Source organism: Seriola lalandi, unplaced genomic scaffold (genome assembly GCF_002814215.2).
Source record: "Seriola lalandi dorsalis isolate HSWRI2012SDOR001 ecotype SW California unplaced genomic scaffold, Sedor1 jcf7180002054554, whole genome shotgun sequence".
Lineage (NCBI taxonomy): Eukaryota > Metazoa > Chordata > Actinopteri > Carangiformes > Carangidae > Seriola > Seriola lalandi.
In genome coordinates, this window is record NW_019525107.1 from 2,177,883 (window position 1) to 2,192,177 (window position 14,295).

General features: G+C 42.2%; 2 protein-coding genes across 2 annotated transcripts; both read right to left on the minus strand.

The window, feature by feature from the left end:
• Positions 1-13: 13 nt before the first annotated feature.
• tnnc2.2 (troponin C2, fast skeletal type, tandem duplicate 2) lies at positions 14-3,100 on the minus strand. The gene is made up of 6 exons (XM_023415572.2): positions 2,991-3,100; positions 2,107-2,158; positions 1,597-1,740; positions 1,169-1,283; positions 896-1,032; positions 14-656 (listed from the first exon to the last, which is right to left on the minus strand). Exons 1-6 carry the CDS (start codon positions 2,991-2,993, stop codon positions 625-627), a joined length of 483 nt encoding a protein of 160 aa, XP_023271340.1. The 5' UTR covers positions 2,994-3,100; the 3' UTR covers positions 14-624.
• Positions 3,101-4,633: 1,533 nt separating this feature from the next.
• On the minus strand, positions 4,634-12,110 carry LOC111661881 (troponin C, skeletal muscle). Its single transcript, XM_023415571.2, has 6 exons — positions 12,000-12,110; positions 10,041-10,095; positions 9,746-9,889; positions 7,962-8,076; positions 6,856-6,992; positions 4,634-5,095 (listed from the first exon to the last, which is right to left on the minus strand). The coding sequence occupies exons 1-6, from the start codon at positions 12,000-12,002 to the stop codon at positions 5,064-5,066; spliced, it is 486 nt and encodes a 161-aa protein (XP_023271339.1). The 5' UTR covers positions 12,003-12,110; the 3' UTR covers positions 4,634-5,063.
• Between the last annotated feature and the right edge of the window lie 2,185 nt (positions 12,111-14,295).

Below are 14,295 nucleotides of genomic sequence, written 5' to 3' on the forward strand. Positions count from 1 at the left end.
GGTTCAAACGAAATTGACAAAAAGAAGAAACAAAGAGATTTTATTGATATTCCTCAAAACAAAATTTTTTACACAGACCATAAATATGACAGACCAACTACAAGTGAGTATGTGTTAGTTTCATTTATTCTGTTCAAGCAAATTACTTCTTTGTACAGTGAAGTGTTTGGATGAATTGGTCTAAGCAGCAGGTAACAGGCCGCCGATCTATCTAGACTACATCAAGATCAGAGCATTACCAGCAGAGGGGGAGGTGAGGGGGGTCGCGGATGACATGTTACGCCATGCATATACTGCAAAAGGTGTGTGCAGCGAATTTCCCCGTTGCAGCCTCGCCGTCCTGTCACGGTGAACAGTGTCAGCGCAGCATCCGTAGGCCGTCTGCATTCACAGACGAGCTGGGTTTGGGGAACAGTGTAGCCCAGCCAGCGACCCCCCCGCCGGGTGCCCTAGCTGTCTGTTGAGGATGACTATGAGGATGGAGAAGAGAGGCAGTGAACCAGGTGGACAGGAGAGAGGAGGAGGAGGAGGAAGAGTGCTGGGGGGGTAGTTTGAGGACGTCAATGGGGAGTCAGATGTGTTCACAGGGGGTGGGAGGAGGAATGTCCATGAGTCTTTCTGGTTTTACTGCACATTCTCCATCATCTTGAGGAATTCTGGGAAAGACAGGCGATGGAGCAGAGTCATTACCCCAAACACAGTGTTCATCATCCTCACAAAGGATAAAGGTTGAAAAAATAATTCACAATTTACACAATATATAAATTCAACTGTAAGTAGCCAATATTAGGGTTATTAAAATCTCATCAAACATCTGAAATATAGGAATGCTCTGAGGCTGCTATCACCATCACCATCATCATCATCATCATCATCATCATCATCATGCACGTACCGTCAAAGTCCAGCATGCCGTCAGCGTTCTTGTCTCCATCCTTCATCAGCTCATCAATCTCATCCTCTGTGATGGGCTCGCCGGTGCTGCGGATGATGAGGGCGAACTCCTCTCTGTCGATGTAGCCGTCGGCGTTCCTGGACAAAACACAGAAATTGTAAACATAAACAAACACTAACATAAGGAAACAAAATACTGCCAGCCAAAAAAAAAAAAAAATCTGTGTATAATATTATATAACTGAACCACGGTGCAGCAACAGTGTGAACGTACTTGTCGAACACACGGAAGCACTCTGCCAACTCTTCCTCGCTCTTGCCAGCCTGGTCCTCCTTTAGCAGCCTCACCATCATGACCAAGAACTCCTCGAAGTCGATGGTGCCGCTGCCTGAGGGTCAGGAAGAAGCCACATAACTGATTAACGGTGGTCAGGTCAGCCAAGTGCCCTGCGCTTCCATGTTGGACACAACAGCGCGCTTGTCTTTGCGCACAATTTTTACGCATGAACCACAGTGAAAGGAGACACTGGATCTCTATGTCTTACTGATCTGTGTAATTTAAAGCAGAATCAAGCAGAAGTAGCTTTGGTTTCAAAGTGTTAGATACTGTTACTACTACTACTACTACTGTTAATACTTGTGGTGTATTGTGTTGCTTGTGCGTAAAGACACATTTTACTATCAGAGTTATCCGTCGCTCACCGTCCTCATCGACCTCCTCGATGATCTCATCCAACTCCTCTCTTGTCGGGTTCTGGCCCAGCATCCTCATCACGGTACCCAACTCCTTGGTGCTGATATCACCGCCACCGTCGGTGTCGAACATGTCGAAGGCGGCTTTGAACTCTGGAAGAGACGAGGAAACGGTTCAAGTCCAGAAAACCTCTCCATGTCTCTACAGACTGAAAAACTGTGAAATCTGCCTGTGTGTGAATAACTGAAGCAACACATCTGTCGTCACTGCGGCTTTGTGCTGAGCATCTCTTTGCTCATTTAAATAGTACAAAGCACCACGGGGACTGAGCCCACGCAAAGCATCTCGTACTGTCTGCCTTTTCTAATGGAGCTCATTCTGAAAATGAGGAATAGTAAACCTGGATGGCTTATTTCATCTTGATATTTAGAGGTGTGATAAATGAATATCATCATTATCATTAGTAATCTGTTACAGTACTGGTGCCAAAGTAACGCGTTACTGCGGCCTGTACTCACCAGCCAGCATTTCCTCGCTCAGGTAGGAGCGGGCCTCTTGTTGCGCGTCAGTCTGGAAGAAAACAGGGTCCACTCTGTCACTTCATCATTCACTACAGAATTCATGTAGGCTTCATTCATTATTCCATTAAAAAACCTAGAGGCTACATTGAGCCTCGCAACGGTCAATTTCCAGGTCATAAACTGCTCCCATGATTCATTCAAAGAAAGACACTGGGAATGTTTAAAATAAAATCAACATCTGTAAGTGAAACGTGTAAAAAAATGCCATGACGCACAGATGACACATTTCAGAAATAGATATATTGTAATGATTAAGGTTTGTGATAATAACAATTTCATCAATCATTTCAGTTATGTAGGATAAATAAGTGGCCGCGACTCAACAGGTTCCGCGCGCATGGTGAAAATTAGTGCGGCTATTTCAGGCTCAACACATTAGGCTCGCTGTATATGGCCTGCAGACATCCAATCCCCGGGAATTTGTCGCCCAAGCAGAATCCACAGCTGAGACCCACCCTGCTCCCAGCACCCATTCTTAACTTTCTACGTAGATTAAGAGCATTTTTGCATGCAAGATAAATGTCTCAGGTGTAGTTATTGGCCTGATTAGTAAGAATTCAATTAAAATTCAACTAAAATTCATCTGTCATATTTAGAATAAGGAATTGTTTTAAGGGAAGCCAACAGATAAACATTTATGCATTATTGACCAAAGAAGAACATGCTTCTCAACAACTCAGCGGATTGATTTTTATCCATTCAAATCCCCTTATTAGTCAATGATTAATTCACAGGCTCTCATCATTATTGGTTAACAACTGATGGCAGGTTGGCCTCAGCACTGATTAGCTGCAGCAGCTCATTTGCACAACTGGTCTTACCATGTTTGTGGATTAGCTTTTCCCCCCCAAATATCCAAGGATAAAAGAAAAGCCCAAAGGAGTGGTCAATCCGTGTGCACCCCGACAGAGAGACTAGACGTCAAGTGAAGGTTCAGACACACTTTAAACGGGACAGCCAGGTCCCGCCCCCTGCCTCTCACAGGCCTCCAGATTTAGTATCCTGAACTTTTAGGGTTCTGGGGCCAGGGCAAGCCAATCACACTTTGGAGGGGAAAGCTCTTGTTTCTTGAAGTTGCAAGGTTAAGAATGTAAAAGAAGTAAAGCAGGAGTTTTTTAGCACTGTGGGGATTCTGGGTCAAGGTGGAAAAATCTAAAGGAAAGAATAATGCTAAAGTTTTTGGGGGAGAATGCAAATACGCACAGGATATATCATTCTTTGTGTCAGCTGGTTTGTTAAAACTGAGATCATCAGAGGTAGGACTCAAGACTGAGCTGTGATTTACTGTAAAATTATTCATATACTTTAAAAAAAAAAAAAGTATGCAACACGTTACTCTCTAGAAATGGCGCAACTTTCATTGTTGATCTCCTAAAATAATAAACTGAAATTTAATGAATTTTAAAAAGAAAGCTACAGATCTTGGAGCTCGTCAGTTCACACTGTTGATTTCCATTTAGGCTTTGTAAATATAAGACCGTGGTGAGTGAGGGGGGGGGTGGCAAGAGTTTTTAAAGTAGGTTATGGGTTTTGTGATGATGGCGTTTCAATCTGGGCATGCAACTCAAAACCAAGAGAAAAATGCTGTGAGGTGGACCCCCAATCTCACCCAACCCCTTAACCCACCCCACCCTCCACCCCACCTCCACCCCTTTAGCCGTGCCCTGAATAGAAGGCAAATTTTAGGCTGCAGAGAGCGAGGCGGGTACCCACGCACCTCAGTGCCACATTGCACTGAAAAACACAACCTGATGCTCCTTATATGGCGGGCAGTTCCTGAGGGGAGGGCCTGAGGTGAGAGACAGGATAGGGGGATAGGATGCTGAGGAGCAGCTGTGAAGAAAGGGGAGGGGATGATGCTTTGAGAGGTGGTGGGGGGCTTGCAGGCTATATACTCAGAGGGAGACCTGCATTTTCCAAAGGGAGAATTAACTCATCTGCTCTGTGACTGCCTGTCTCAAGCCTACAGTGCTGGCTGGCTGGCTGCTCGGCTTTACCTCTCACAGTGGGGCTTAGTCAGATCTCTGTGCTGGGAGACCGTTGCGTGAAGATCAGTCCTGCAGAAATGACAGTTTTCTAGTATTGAATGAGACAGGGAAGTCGGTGTAAGGCACTATCTATGCAAACAGAGGTATTTTGCAAAGTCCAGCATGGAGGCCAGTTTGAGGTTGGGACAGGAATAGGGACATAAGACCAGTTGTAGTTAAACAAATGTTGGTGTGCATGTAAAGGAACGATGATGCTGGTGATGTAGAAAGTGCATGTGATGGTGTGTCAGTGTGTGTGTGTGTGTGTGTGTGTGTGTGTGTGTGTGTGTGTATTTTAGAATCATAAGGCCAGAAAGACAGTGGTCATCTAGCATTCCCAGAAAGGCCACAGAGAGATAAAGGAAACAGACAGGACTCAGACAAGATAAGGCATGTGAGGCATGCGTGGTAGAATAATTTTCAGATGAACAATGAGCGGAAGGAGAGAGCTGATTTATTTAGAAAGCACAGGACAGGGTGGAGGAGAGATTCAGTTTTGAGTATGGGGGGGTGGGGGCTACGGCTAGGTGGTGTAGCATTTCTGGAGAAACAGCAGCTGCCAAATTGACAGCTGGGAGGTGGCCCACGCAAGGAGGAGGCCGGGAGAAAGTGCCTTCGTCTTAAAAGGTTTGAACGGATATTTATAGATCTCCTCACCAGGCACCAGGGTTTCATATGAGAAGGGGAAGGGGGTAGGGATGAAGGCGGTTCACTTGTATCCATTTGAACGTCTCAGAAACTGCATCATATTCATGATCGTACAGGGTTTTTACAGCATTTTGAGTCCGCTCTGAACACATTTCCATCAGACAGTGTGCTTCATATTCTCTCTGAGGAAGGGCACAAAGGAATGTAGAGCTGGTCTCATTACTGGACGTTTTCCATCATTTTCAGAAACTCTGGAGAAAGAGAAAGAGGGGGCAGCAGTCAATGAACCGAGCCACCACCGAGCCACCGGACCGATCAGTGAATGAGTGAACAAATTAACAAATTAGTTGGCTCAGAGCCTGTACGTGAGGTCATCAGGTCCATGTGAAATCATGGAGAACATGTGATTATGATGTTTAATATAGGATAATATATGCAATTTATCAATTCTTTATTCCTGTCACTCTAAAGCTGGAATGATTTTAAAGTGAGGAATAATATTTCTTTGTCTGCTCCAGTCATGTTCACAGACTGCCACATTTTATTTTCATCTAAACGCCTCATGTGTCTTTACTTTATATACAAATGTACACATAGATATCCTATCCATGTGTGTAGGTTTGTGATGGTATAAACTGTCGTCCTCTTATTATCCATATTCATTGAATAAACCGATGTTGGTTTGATGTTAAACTTTATATAGAATTGGGTCACTGTGGTTTGGATTTGATTTGATTTACCCTCCACTCCAACCCTGTTTACGATCACAGGCATGTTATGTGATCTTAGTGAACCAAAAAACATTTCATCTACAGGGACCTCTGTAAAGGAATAGCTGAACATTTTGGGAAATATGTTTATTTGCTTTCTAAGAGTCAGATGAGAACACAGCTGCAGTGGTAAATGTCTATGTTGTGGTGTTGCTTCACTTTGCCATGTGAATATATTCACCTCCCCTTGTTGTTTTCCCTTTCTTGTTGCATTATAACCGAGAATTAAAAATGGGTTTTTATCTGGCTTTAATCTAATGAACCTAACAAAATGCTTTACCCTTTGTGATGAAACCGCTAAATAAGATCTGGTTCAACCAATCACCTTCAGAAGTTACATAATTAGTAGATTAAGTCAAATCTGTGTGCGATCAAAGTGTCACATGATCCATCACATGATGTCAGTATAAATACACCTGTTCTGAAAGGCAACACCACTAATCAGCAACATGAAGACCAAGGAGCTCCCCAGGTCAGAGACGAAGTCGTGGAGAATTACGTATCAGGGTTGGGTTACAAAAAATTTCTGAGGACACTGTGAAAACCTGAAAATATCTGACCGTTAATAGATTACAAAGCTGGAGCCAAAAGCTGGTTAGCTTAGCTTAGCATAAACACTGGAAACAGGCAGAAACAGGTAGCCTGGCTCTGTTCAAAGCTCACAAAATCTGCCTACCAGCACCTCTAATGCTTGCTAATTAGCACCTTGTGATTGTTTGATCCAAACAACAGCTGAAGTGTAAAAATAGACTGTTTTATACTGGTCTGTTTTCTGTTTTCGCCAGGCAGAGTGATGTCCTGGTGACACAGTGAGGTTGGCAGCAGAGATCACAGGAAGTCATGCTGACCAGTCATTTTTTTCACTTCGCTTTTTGTACAGAAATAGCTTAGGCTAGCTGTTTCTCTGTTTTCAGTCTTCATGCTAAGCTAAGCTAACAGGCTGCTGGTTCCAGCTTCATACTGAACGACAAATTTGAAAGCTGTGTTGATCCTCTCTCTCCGAAAGAAGGAAAACAAGTATATTACACAAAATGTCAAATTATTCTTTTAAACATTACATTATATTAGAGCTAACCCCTCTTCTGCTCAAGGTACAGCTGACAGTCTGTCTGCTGTAATCAAGCTAAACCACTGACACTTGGTGGATTCGTAAGTGTAGACTGTTTTTTTATCTCCCTCTGTAAACATAACAGACATTATTGAACACACTAGATAATCAACTCTACGTGGCTTGATCTTACCATCAAAATCAAGCCTTCCATCTTTGTTTGCGTCTGATTCTCCGAACATCTCATCTATATCTTCCTCCGTGACTGGTTCACCGGTGAGACGCAGGATTTCTCCAAACTCCTCGCGGTCGACGAAGCCATCTCCGTTCCTGTTGAAGAAAAGCAAGTTCATGGTGAAAATGAATCTTTCTCCTCCCTGCTCTGTTACATTACCACACAAACTGCACCGTGGAGACTCATTAAAACTTTTAACTTTAAAAAGGGCAGGTCAGTTTTCATCAATACCAACAAGTTCTATATAGAGGCAAACCATAGTGGATGTTTGAGGCTGATACTGATGCGATATTCCAGGGTTGAAAAGTCAAAAGAGCAGAACCACATGTATCAATCTTCACCCACAATTTAGCTCTGTTTTTGTTTCTTGAGTTACATATTCAGCTTTTTAGCAGCTAAATGTTGCACTATGTTCACCAGCTACCTGCTAACCTCTGTCCGTCTGTCATGTGATCCTGGGCAGGTGGTGTACAGTGAGTTTATCAGAGGTTTTTTTTTTTTTAAAAAACTGCGCCAGGAAAAAAGGGAGCATGTGGGTCAGAAAACCGAAACAATGAGCTGAAAGATGCTAAATTGCTTTGATGATAATTCCCTTTGGCTTCTTCACTTAGAGCAACGCATCTGACATTATATATAAAGTCATTTAATCCAATGGTTTCTTTTTTTTGTAAGGAACGTTTCTTGGTATTTTGTCTTTATTTGACAGCTGACAGTGAAGAGAAACAACCCACAGAGAAATATAATATATGACATATGTCCCTACGTCAAGAGTGATGTTGCCTTTTAAGGGGATATATTATCATCGCATATATAAATGCTCTGGATATATCAGCATATAAGTTTATAAGATATATGAAATACCTGCAGTAAAATTTTTAAATATACTTTATATTAAAAATATCTATATTCTTAATATCACTATTTATCTTAAGCATTAAGACACTTGATGCCCCAGATGCATTGATCCACACTTTTCAACACGTACAGTATATGACTCTTGAACGCACCAACACTATATTCTATAGTGTACATATTTGGATTCATGTTAGTATTGAGTGTCATACTTGTCAAAAATACGGAAGCATTCTGAGAGCTCTTCTTCGCTCTTTCCGGCCTGGTCCTCCTTTAGCTGTTGCACCATCATGACCAAGAACTCCTCGAAGTCGATGGTGCCGCTGCCTGAGGAGAGGGGGGAGGTGAATGAGTGAGGAGGGAGAGAGGGTGGGAGGAATTTGTTTTTATTTCGCAAACTTATTTATATAACATTGAAAATTCAACAGTAATTGTGGCATGTGTGCTTGTGATTCTTAAAGAAGTTCATGGTGGATTTTGAAGTCTGATTTGCTTCATTGTTCTGTTGTGGTAGCCAGCTTTCGTTTTAGTTTTAGTTTCTTGACTGACTGCAGGACATTTTAATCCAGAATATTTAGTGGAATCCATTTTTTCCTCCGTCCGTACAATGCTTCCTGTGCCACACAACCCCAGACAGAATATTTCCACCTCGGAGCTGCTGCTGTTTTCTCCAAACTCACCTTTTCTGATTGTAGTGAAATAGTTCATTTTAACTTCATCTCTCCACAGACTTTGTTTCCAAAATGTCTCTGGCTTATCCAGATGTTGCTTTGCAGACTTTTCAGATGCTGACTTTCGTGATGAGGTCTCAGGTATGGATAAGGTAAGCCTAATGACCTAATTTTTTTTTTTTGCCAATTTCTTTAGTTCATAAAATATAAATTAACAATTGAAGAAAGGCACGTCCATTTTCTATGAGGGTTGAGAGTTTCACTTCAGAAATAGCAAAATATGGAAATTTCCAAGGGGAGACCAAACATTTAGATACAACCGTATCATCGGTTTATGATGTTAATTGCGTTCTAGGAAGTTATTTGAGCTGCTGTTACACATAAATACTCAGGTTTCCATCCAAATATTTCCCAAATTTTAACAAAATTTTCAGAAAATGGGGAAAGCAAAATGTAAATTTATGCACGCTTCCTTCCACTATACCATCATGTGAATTTTAGGAGTTGGTTCATCAAAATAAACAATAGGTGGCACTAATTCTCCACGGCAGAGGAAGAGGGGGCAACACCGTTAATTAAAAGAGTAACTTGAGTGACATTTAAGTAACATTTATTTGCTGAATCTGTTTCTATTGAGGTTTTTTATGCACCTGTTACAAATACAAAAACAGCTGGATGGAAACTCGCCTAATGTCAGTTTACTCATCATATGGAATCCTACTGAGCCTGGGAAACAGCTGCATAACATCTGTAGCTCCCGACAGAGGTTTTTGAAGTCTAAAAATAACCCTGATGATGTTATCAGGTTGTGTTGTATAAGGCTTACTTCAAATATTTGACTGAAGATCTGTTATAAACAGGGGGCATGGAAATTGAAATAAGAGGGCAGGTAGGGTTTAATCAAAACCACTTGAGTTGTATTATGCTAATTGTAGGATCTGGTGTTTTTGGAGCTTGTTTCTGAGTTTGTGCATCTTCAATTGTGATGATTCTCTTTAAAATCTGTCCGTCACAAATACCCCGACCTTATTCAAGAAATGTTGAACTGGACTCGGTTGTAAATACTTGAATACCTGGTTCTCCTCGTCAGTCAGTCACAACTGCAGAAGCCTCTCGGCTTCAAGTACCTACAACCGAGTTCAGTTGCCTTTGATTCAACTTTTCTCTGATAACCATGACCTCGTCACAGACTCCACGACCTTATGGAAGTGCCATACTAAATATCTGGAGTCACACAAAACACGTTTCTCTGTTGTATTGAATTGAGGCCACAGTCCATTAAAAGTCTATGAATTCAGATGTTTCTTGTCACACGATGATCTCACCATCCTCATCCACCTCCTCAATGATGGCATCCAGCTCCTCCCTTGAGGGATTCTGGCCCAGCATCCTCATCACGGTACCCAACTCCTTGGTGCTGATGTCACCGCCACCGTCTGTGTCAAACATGTCGAAGGCGGCTTTGAACTCTGGAAGTGACGAGGAAACAGTTCAAATTCAGAAAGTTTCAGTCAATCTGAAACCTCACAAACACTAGGAAGTTTAGATGACAGTCAGCGGAGGACCCTCAAGTATGATCCACTAACCCATTCATGTAGTGGAGGAGATAAGAGGACTGACCTGCAATCATCTCCTCAGTCAGGAAGGAGCGGGCATCGCTCTGGGCGTCAGTGGGCTTGATAGAAGGAAATGAAAAAAGGCGGGAGGGGCAGTGTTGGAAGAATGAAAGGAGAGGTGGGAAGAGAGAGAGAGAAGTTAACTTTCCTGTCAGCTGTATACACCTGCAGCTGCAGTCATGTCAGTGACCTAATGACCTAATGCCAGAGCAGGATGTGAGGAGCGACTAGAATCAGAGAGGATACCAACATCTTCATCAGTTCACTACAAAACCACACACTCAAACACACATCTTACTGCTGCAGCTGCACTGATACAAAAGCATCTGTAAGCCGTGATCCCGTGGTCTGAGCAAGCTGATGGTTTCCAGCCGAAACACAACATTACTGCAGGTTCTAGCCCATTTACTACAGTTCACGTACTGTGGATTACAGGTAAACACTTGTCAAGACATACCAAAGTGTGTGTGATCTTGGAGTCAGCCATTCAGTTGACCAGTGTTTGACTAATGGTCATAGATGGAAATCAATACTTGCATGGGAGGGCGGAAAAACACTTTAAAACAGTAAAATCCTACAGTATACTTTAGACAGTCATTAGTGGTGATATAAAGTTATGTCTGTGTTATAGTAAAGACACAATAAAACGTGTATTTTTCTGCACGTTCCAGTGGGCTATGATCCCTCCTCCTTATATTTAAGCTATGTTTTTCCATCAGGCCACAGAAAACCAAAGGAGAAACCTAAAGCCAGAGACTGAACTATTATGGACGAAGTGACAGCCAAAGACTGGAAATAGCATTAGGTCAGGTAAGAAGTCATGTTTAATCCCCCGCCAGCTGTCTGCACGCGTTAATGACGGCTCTTAAAGGGGAACGCCACTCAATATAAAACTCACTACTCACAAATTTAGGAATGAGTCTAGTCAATATTTCTGAGCAGGAAGAGAATAGTTGAGGTTTTATGTTGAGGTTTTTATACTGATTTTGATGTGTGCTGTTCCCAGTCTGAACCAAACATTTATCCTTTAACCTGCTAATGACACTGCAACTTTAAATCGTACAACTAATAGGAATCTTTCTTGACAGCGCTGGCTTCTTTTTCTTGTTGCTTACAATGCGAACATGTACAAAACAGTAAGAAACACCATGGGGTCTGGTCCCAAGTGCTGCTTCAGTTTTCTAAGAGGAAAGTTGAGGAGAAATATTAACTGGAGTATCTCAAAGCGCAGCACAGAAAATTGAGTGCTATTCCCCTTTAATTGTTATCCAGACCCCTCTTTCGCAGTAGCTGAGGAGGACACTGACAAATTTTCCCTCCTTCCCTGTTTGCTTGACAGAAAGTCATCAATATCACAACATATGGAAGGTCGTACAAACCCACTGCTTAGTTCTATTTAAAGCTGAATTTAAGGTGAGACTTGGGAGAGGATTTGAGAGGAATTTTCTCAAGGTGAATGTCCTAAGTTAGGACTCTCAGGAAAGTCAGCATGTCTTCTCACTTTCCTCAGCTGTGAGCTTTCTATCTTTAGTATCGTCCCCCTCCAAATCTAAATATCAAATCAGACTGAGTTTAAGTGATGGAGCACAAAACCAGAGAAAAATCTTTTTCTCTGCAAACATGTACAGTTTCCAACAGCAGGTTACCAAAAAGGAAAATTCATTTTTCTGTCTGCAGCAAAGCAAAGTGTGAGCCCCAAATTAAATTCCAAAGAAATTCATGATTTCCAGGAGATAAAGCAGCACTTAAATCCAGCTACGCTGCAGATGAAGACTTGTTGGATGACTGCTGGTGGGCAGAAGTAGTTCGTCTCGTTTCACATAATAGTGTCCATCTTCTGCCACCTGGTTTTTAATCCTCGTCAGTGGAAAACAAACGCAAATCCTCAAAGAATCATTAAAACTAAATCTCCTTCTCCTAGTCGTTTCCCCCTTTACCTCCCTCTCAGCTGTCGGTTTCTTACCATGGTGGCCGGCTGTGCTGAATAACAGACACCAGAAAAAACAACAGACGTCTGGGAAATACAGTCTCCCTTCTACACAGTTCAGGTGGGACTGTGGCTTTACCCCCCTCCATAAGTACCCTCTTATCCCTCTACACTTTTACTGAAAATGATCAGGATTGGGCAAGAGCCCCCCTCCTCAGACAACAGCCAGCCAATCAAATCCGACTTTAATTTGTGCCCTCTTACAATCTCGTGATGGACATCCCCTTGTGTGGCACACTCTCCGATCCCCCATATTTAGATAACAGACAAGCTCAGTGACATTTATTTAAAAAAAAAAAGAAAACACATCGCAGGCATCTGGCAGCTGGAGGTTATTTTGGCAGAGGATCAACTGGGCATCTCAGTGTGGATGGACACTTGATTTCACATACTGTAGAAGAACCCCAGTGCATGCACGATTACACACATCACAAACGCGCACACTCAGATTAACACCTCCCTGCATGCACAGATTCTCTGCCCCTTTCTCAGTGTCTGTTAGCCCATCTATCTGCCTGACTCCCTGTCCTCGCTGCTGCTGACTTGCCCTTGGACTTATGACATCTGTAACCTAAGAGGCGTGCAAGTGGACTTGTGATCTCACACAGCTGTACTTCATCTTTAACCGTTTTAGCTGTTGGTTTGTCACTCCATCAACAAGTAAACAAACAAAACCGTCTCATATATCCACAAACAGGCAACCCAGGGCAGAGATTACAGCTGAGACAACATGGAAAGAGTAAGGGAGAGCGTGGTTACAATGACACAAGAACCTGTGTTGCACTACAAATTTTATATGGGATCTGTAGTTTTTTTTTTTTTCCCAATCACAAAGGTTTCAGTTTCTAATACCAACTGTTGTGACTGATGGTGATTTGTCCGGGATGAGCAGTGGTGCAGGGGCTAGTCTGGATGTGACGTCATGAAATTCACCTCTTTTCTGAACTGCGCATGCTGAAGGTTTTAGTGGCAAATTTAAAATATAATTTTTAAAAATTTTCACTACTTATGTAATGAAACTAGAGAGTCTACAGTGGCTGGCGTGGCGCTATTGATTCTGTGAAATTGTATTTGGCTGAATGCTTACATGCCAACATGCTCACAATGGACACAAGATTTGGGACTCTGGCACATTAACATCAAGGAAATATCTAACATGCTGAATGTCATTCCCTTTCTTATTATCATGCGTAACTTTTTTTTAAAAGAAGACATCTACAAGCATTGGAAACTAGCTCAAAGACTTGAGACTTAACTTGGACTGTAGCTAAAAGACTTCAGATTTGACTGGAACTTGAAATATTGGCTTGTGAGCGTCTCTGCCTCACAATGACGCGACAAACGCTAACATGCTGATATTTAACAGGCATTGTCTACTATGCTCCCCATCTTAGTTTAGTATGTTAGCATGCTTGCTAATTAGCACTAAACACAAAAGTACAGCTGAGGCTGGGAATGTCTTGCACCAAATTTTGATCTGATGATGCTGCTGGATGAAAAGTTTGAATTATTACAATTCCCCCTAATGGGAACATGAATGTCTGAAGTTCATGTTTATCCATCTGTTTGAACCAAATTGGTAGGCTGACAGGCCATCACCATCCCCTCAGCTACACTGCTAAAACACAGATACACTATGAATATGAACAAGGAGTGAGGACCTGTATATGTCTGATAGATGCGATCTATCAAATGCACAACCCCGAGGATTTCTTTTCCACTTCAGACCACCAAGTCAGCTGATGGAAACATGAGTTAATCTCGGAGTCTCTGCTGATCTTGATGCACACTCTGGAATTTTAAGCAGTAAGGCTCTGCTGCCTGTCAATTCTCTCACTGGAGATCTATTTATGCCCACAGTAGTGTCTCATTGCCATGGAAACAAGAGCAGCTGTGACTGCTAATAACTTATCAGGCCGCTTATCTTGAGATCAAAAAGCGCAGAATATGTTCAATTAGGGAAAAGAAAAATAATGGAGCACCTTTTAAAGGAAATGACAGATTCAGTGCATAAGTGGTCCGAGAGGCTTTCTCAGCAATCACCAGAATGAATACGACAAAGGCTTCAGCAGAATATAAAATAACCCACCAGACAGTGAGAGTCTGGGCATGACATTTCTGTGAAGTCTTATATCTATTGTGGACAAATAAGGCCATTCACTGCTTTATAGATCAGATGAAAAGTCCAGGTTGATTAAATAGCATCACTATCTCAGCATTGAAAATAACAATTTATATATCAGTAGCTGTGTCAGTGAGTCTATGAAGATCA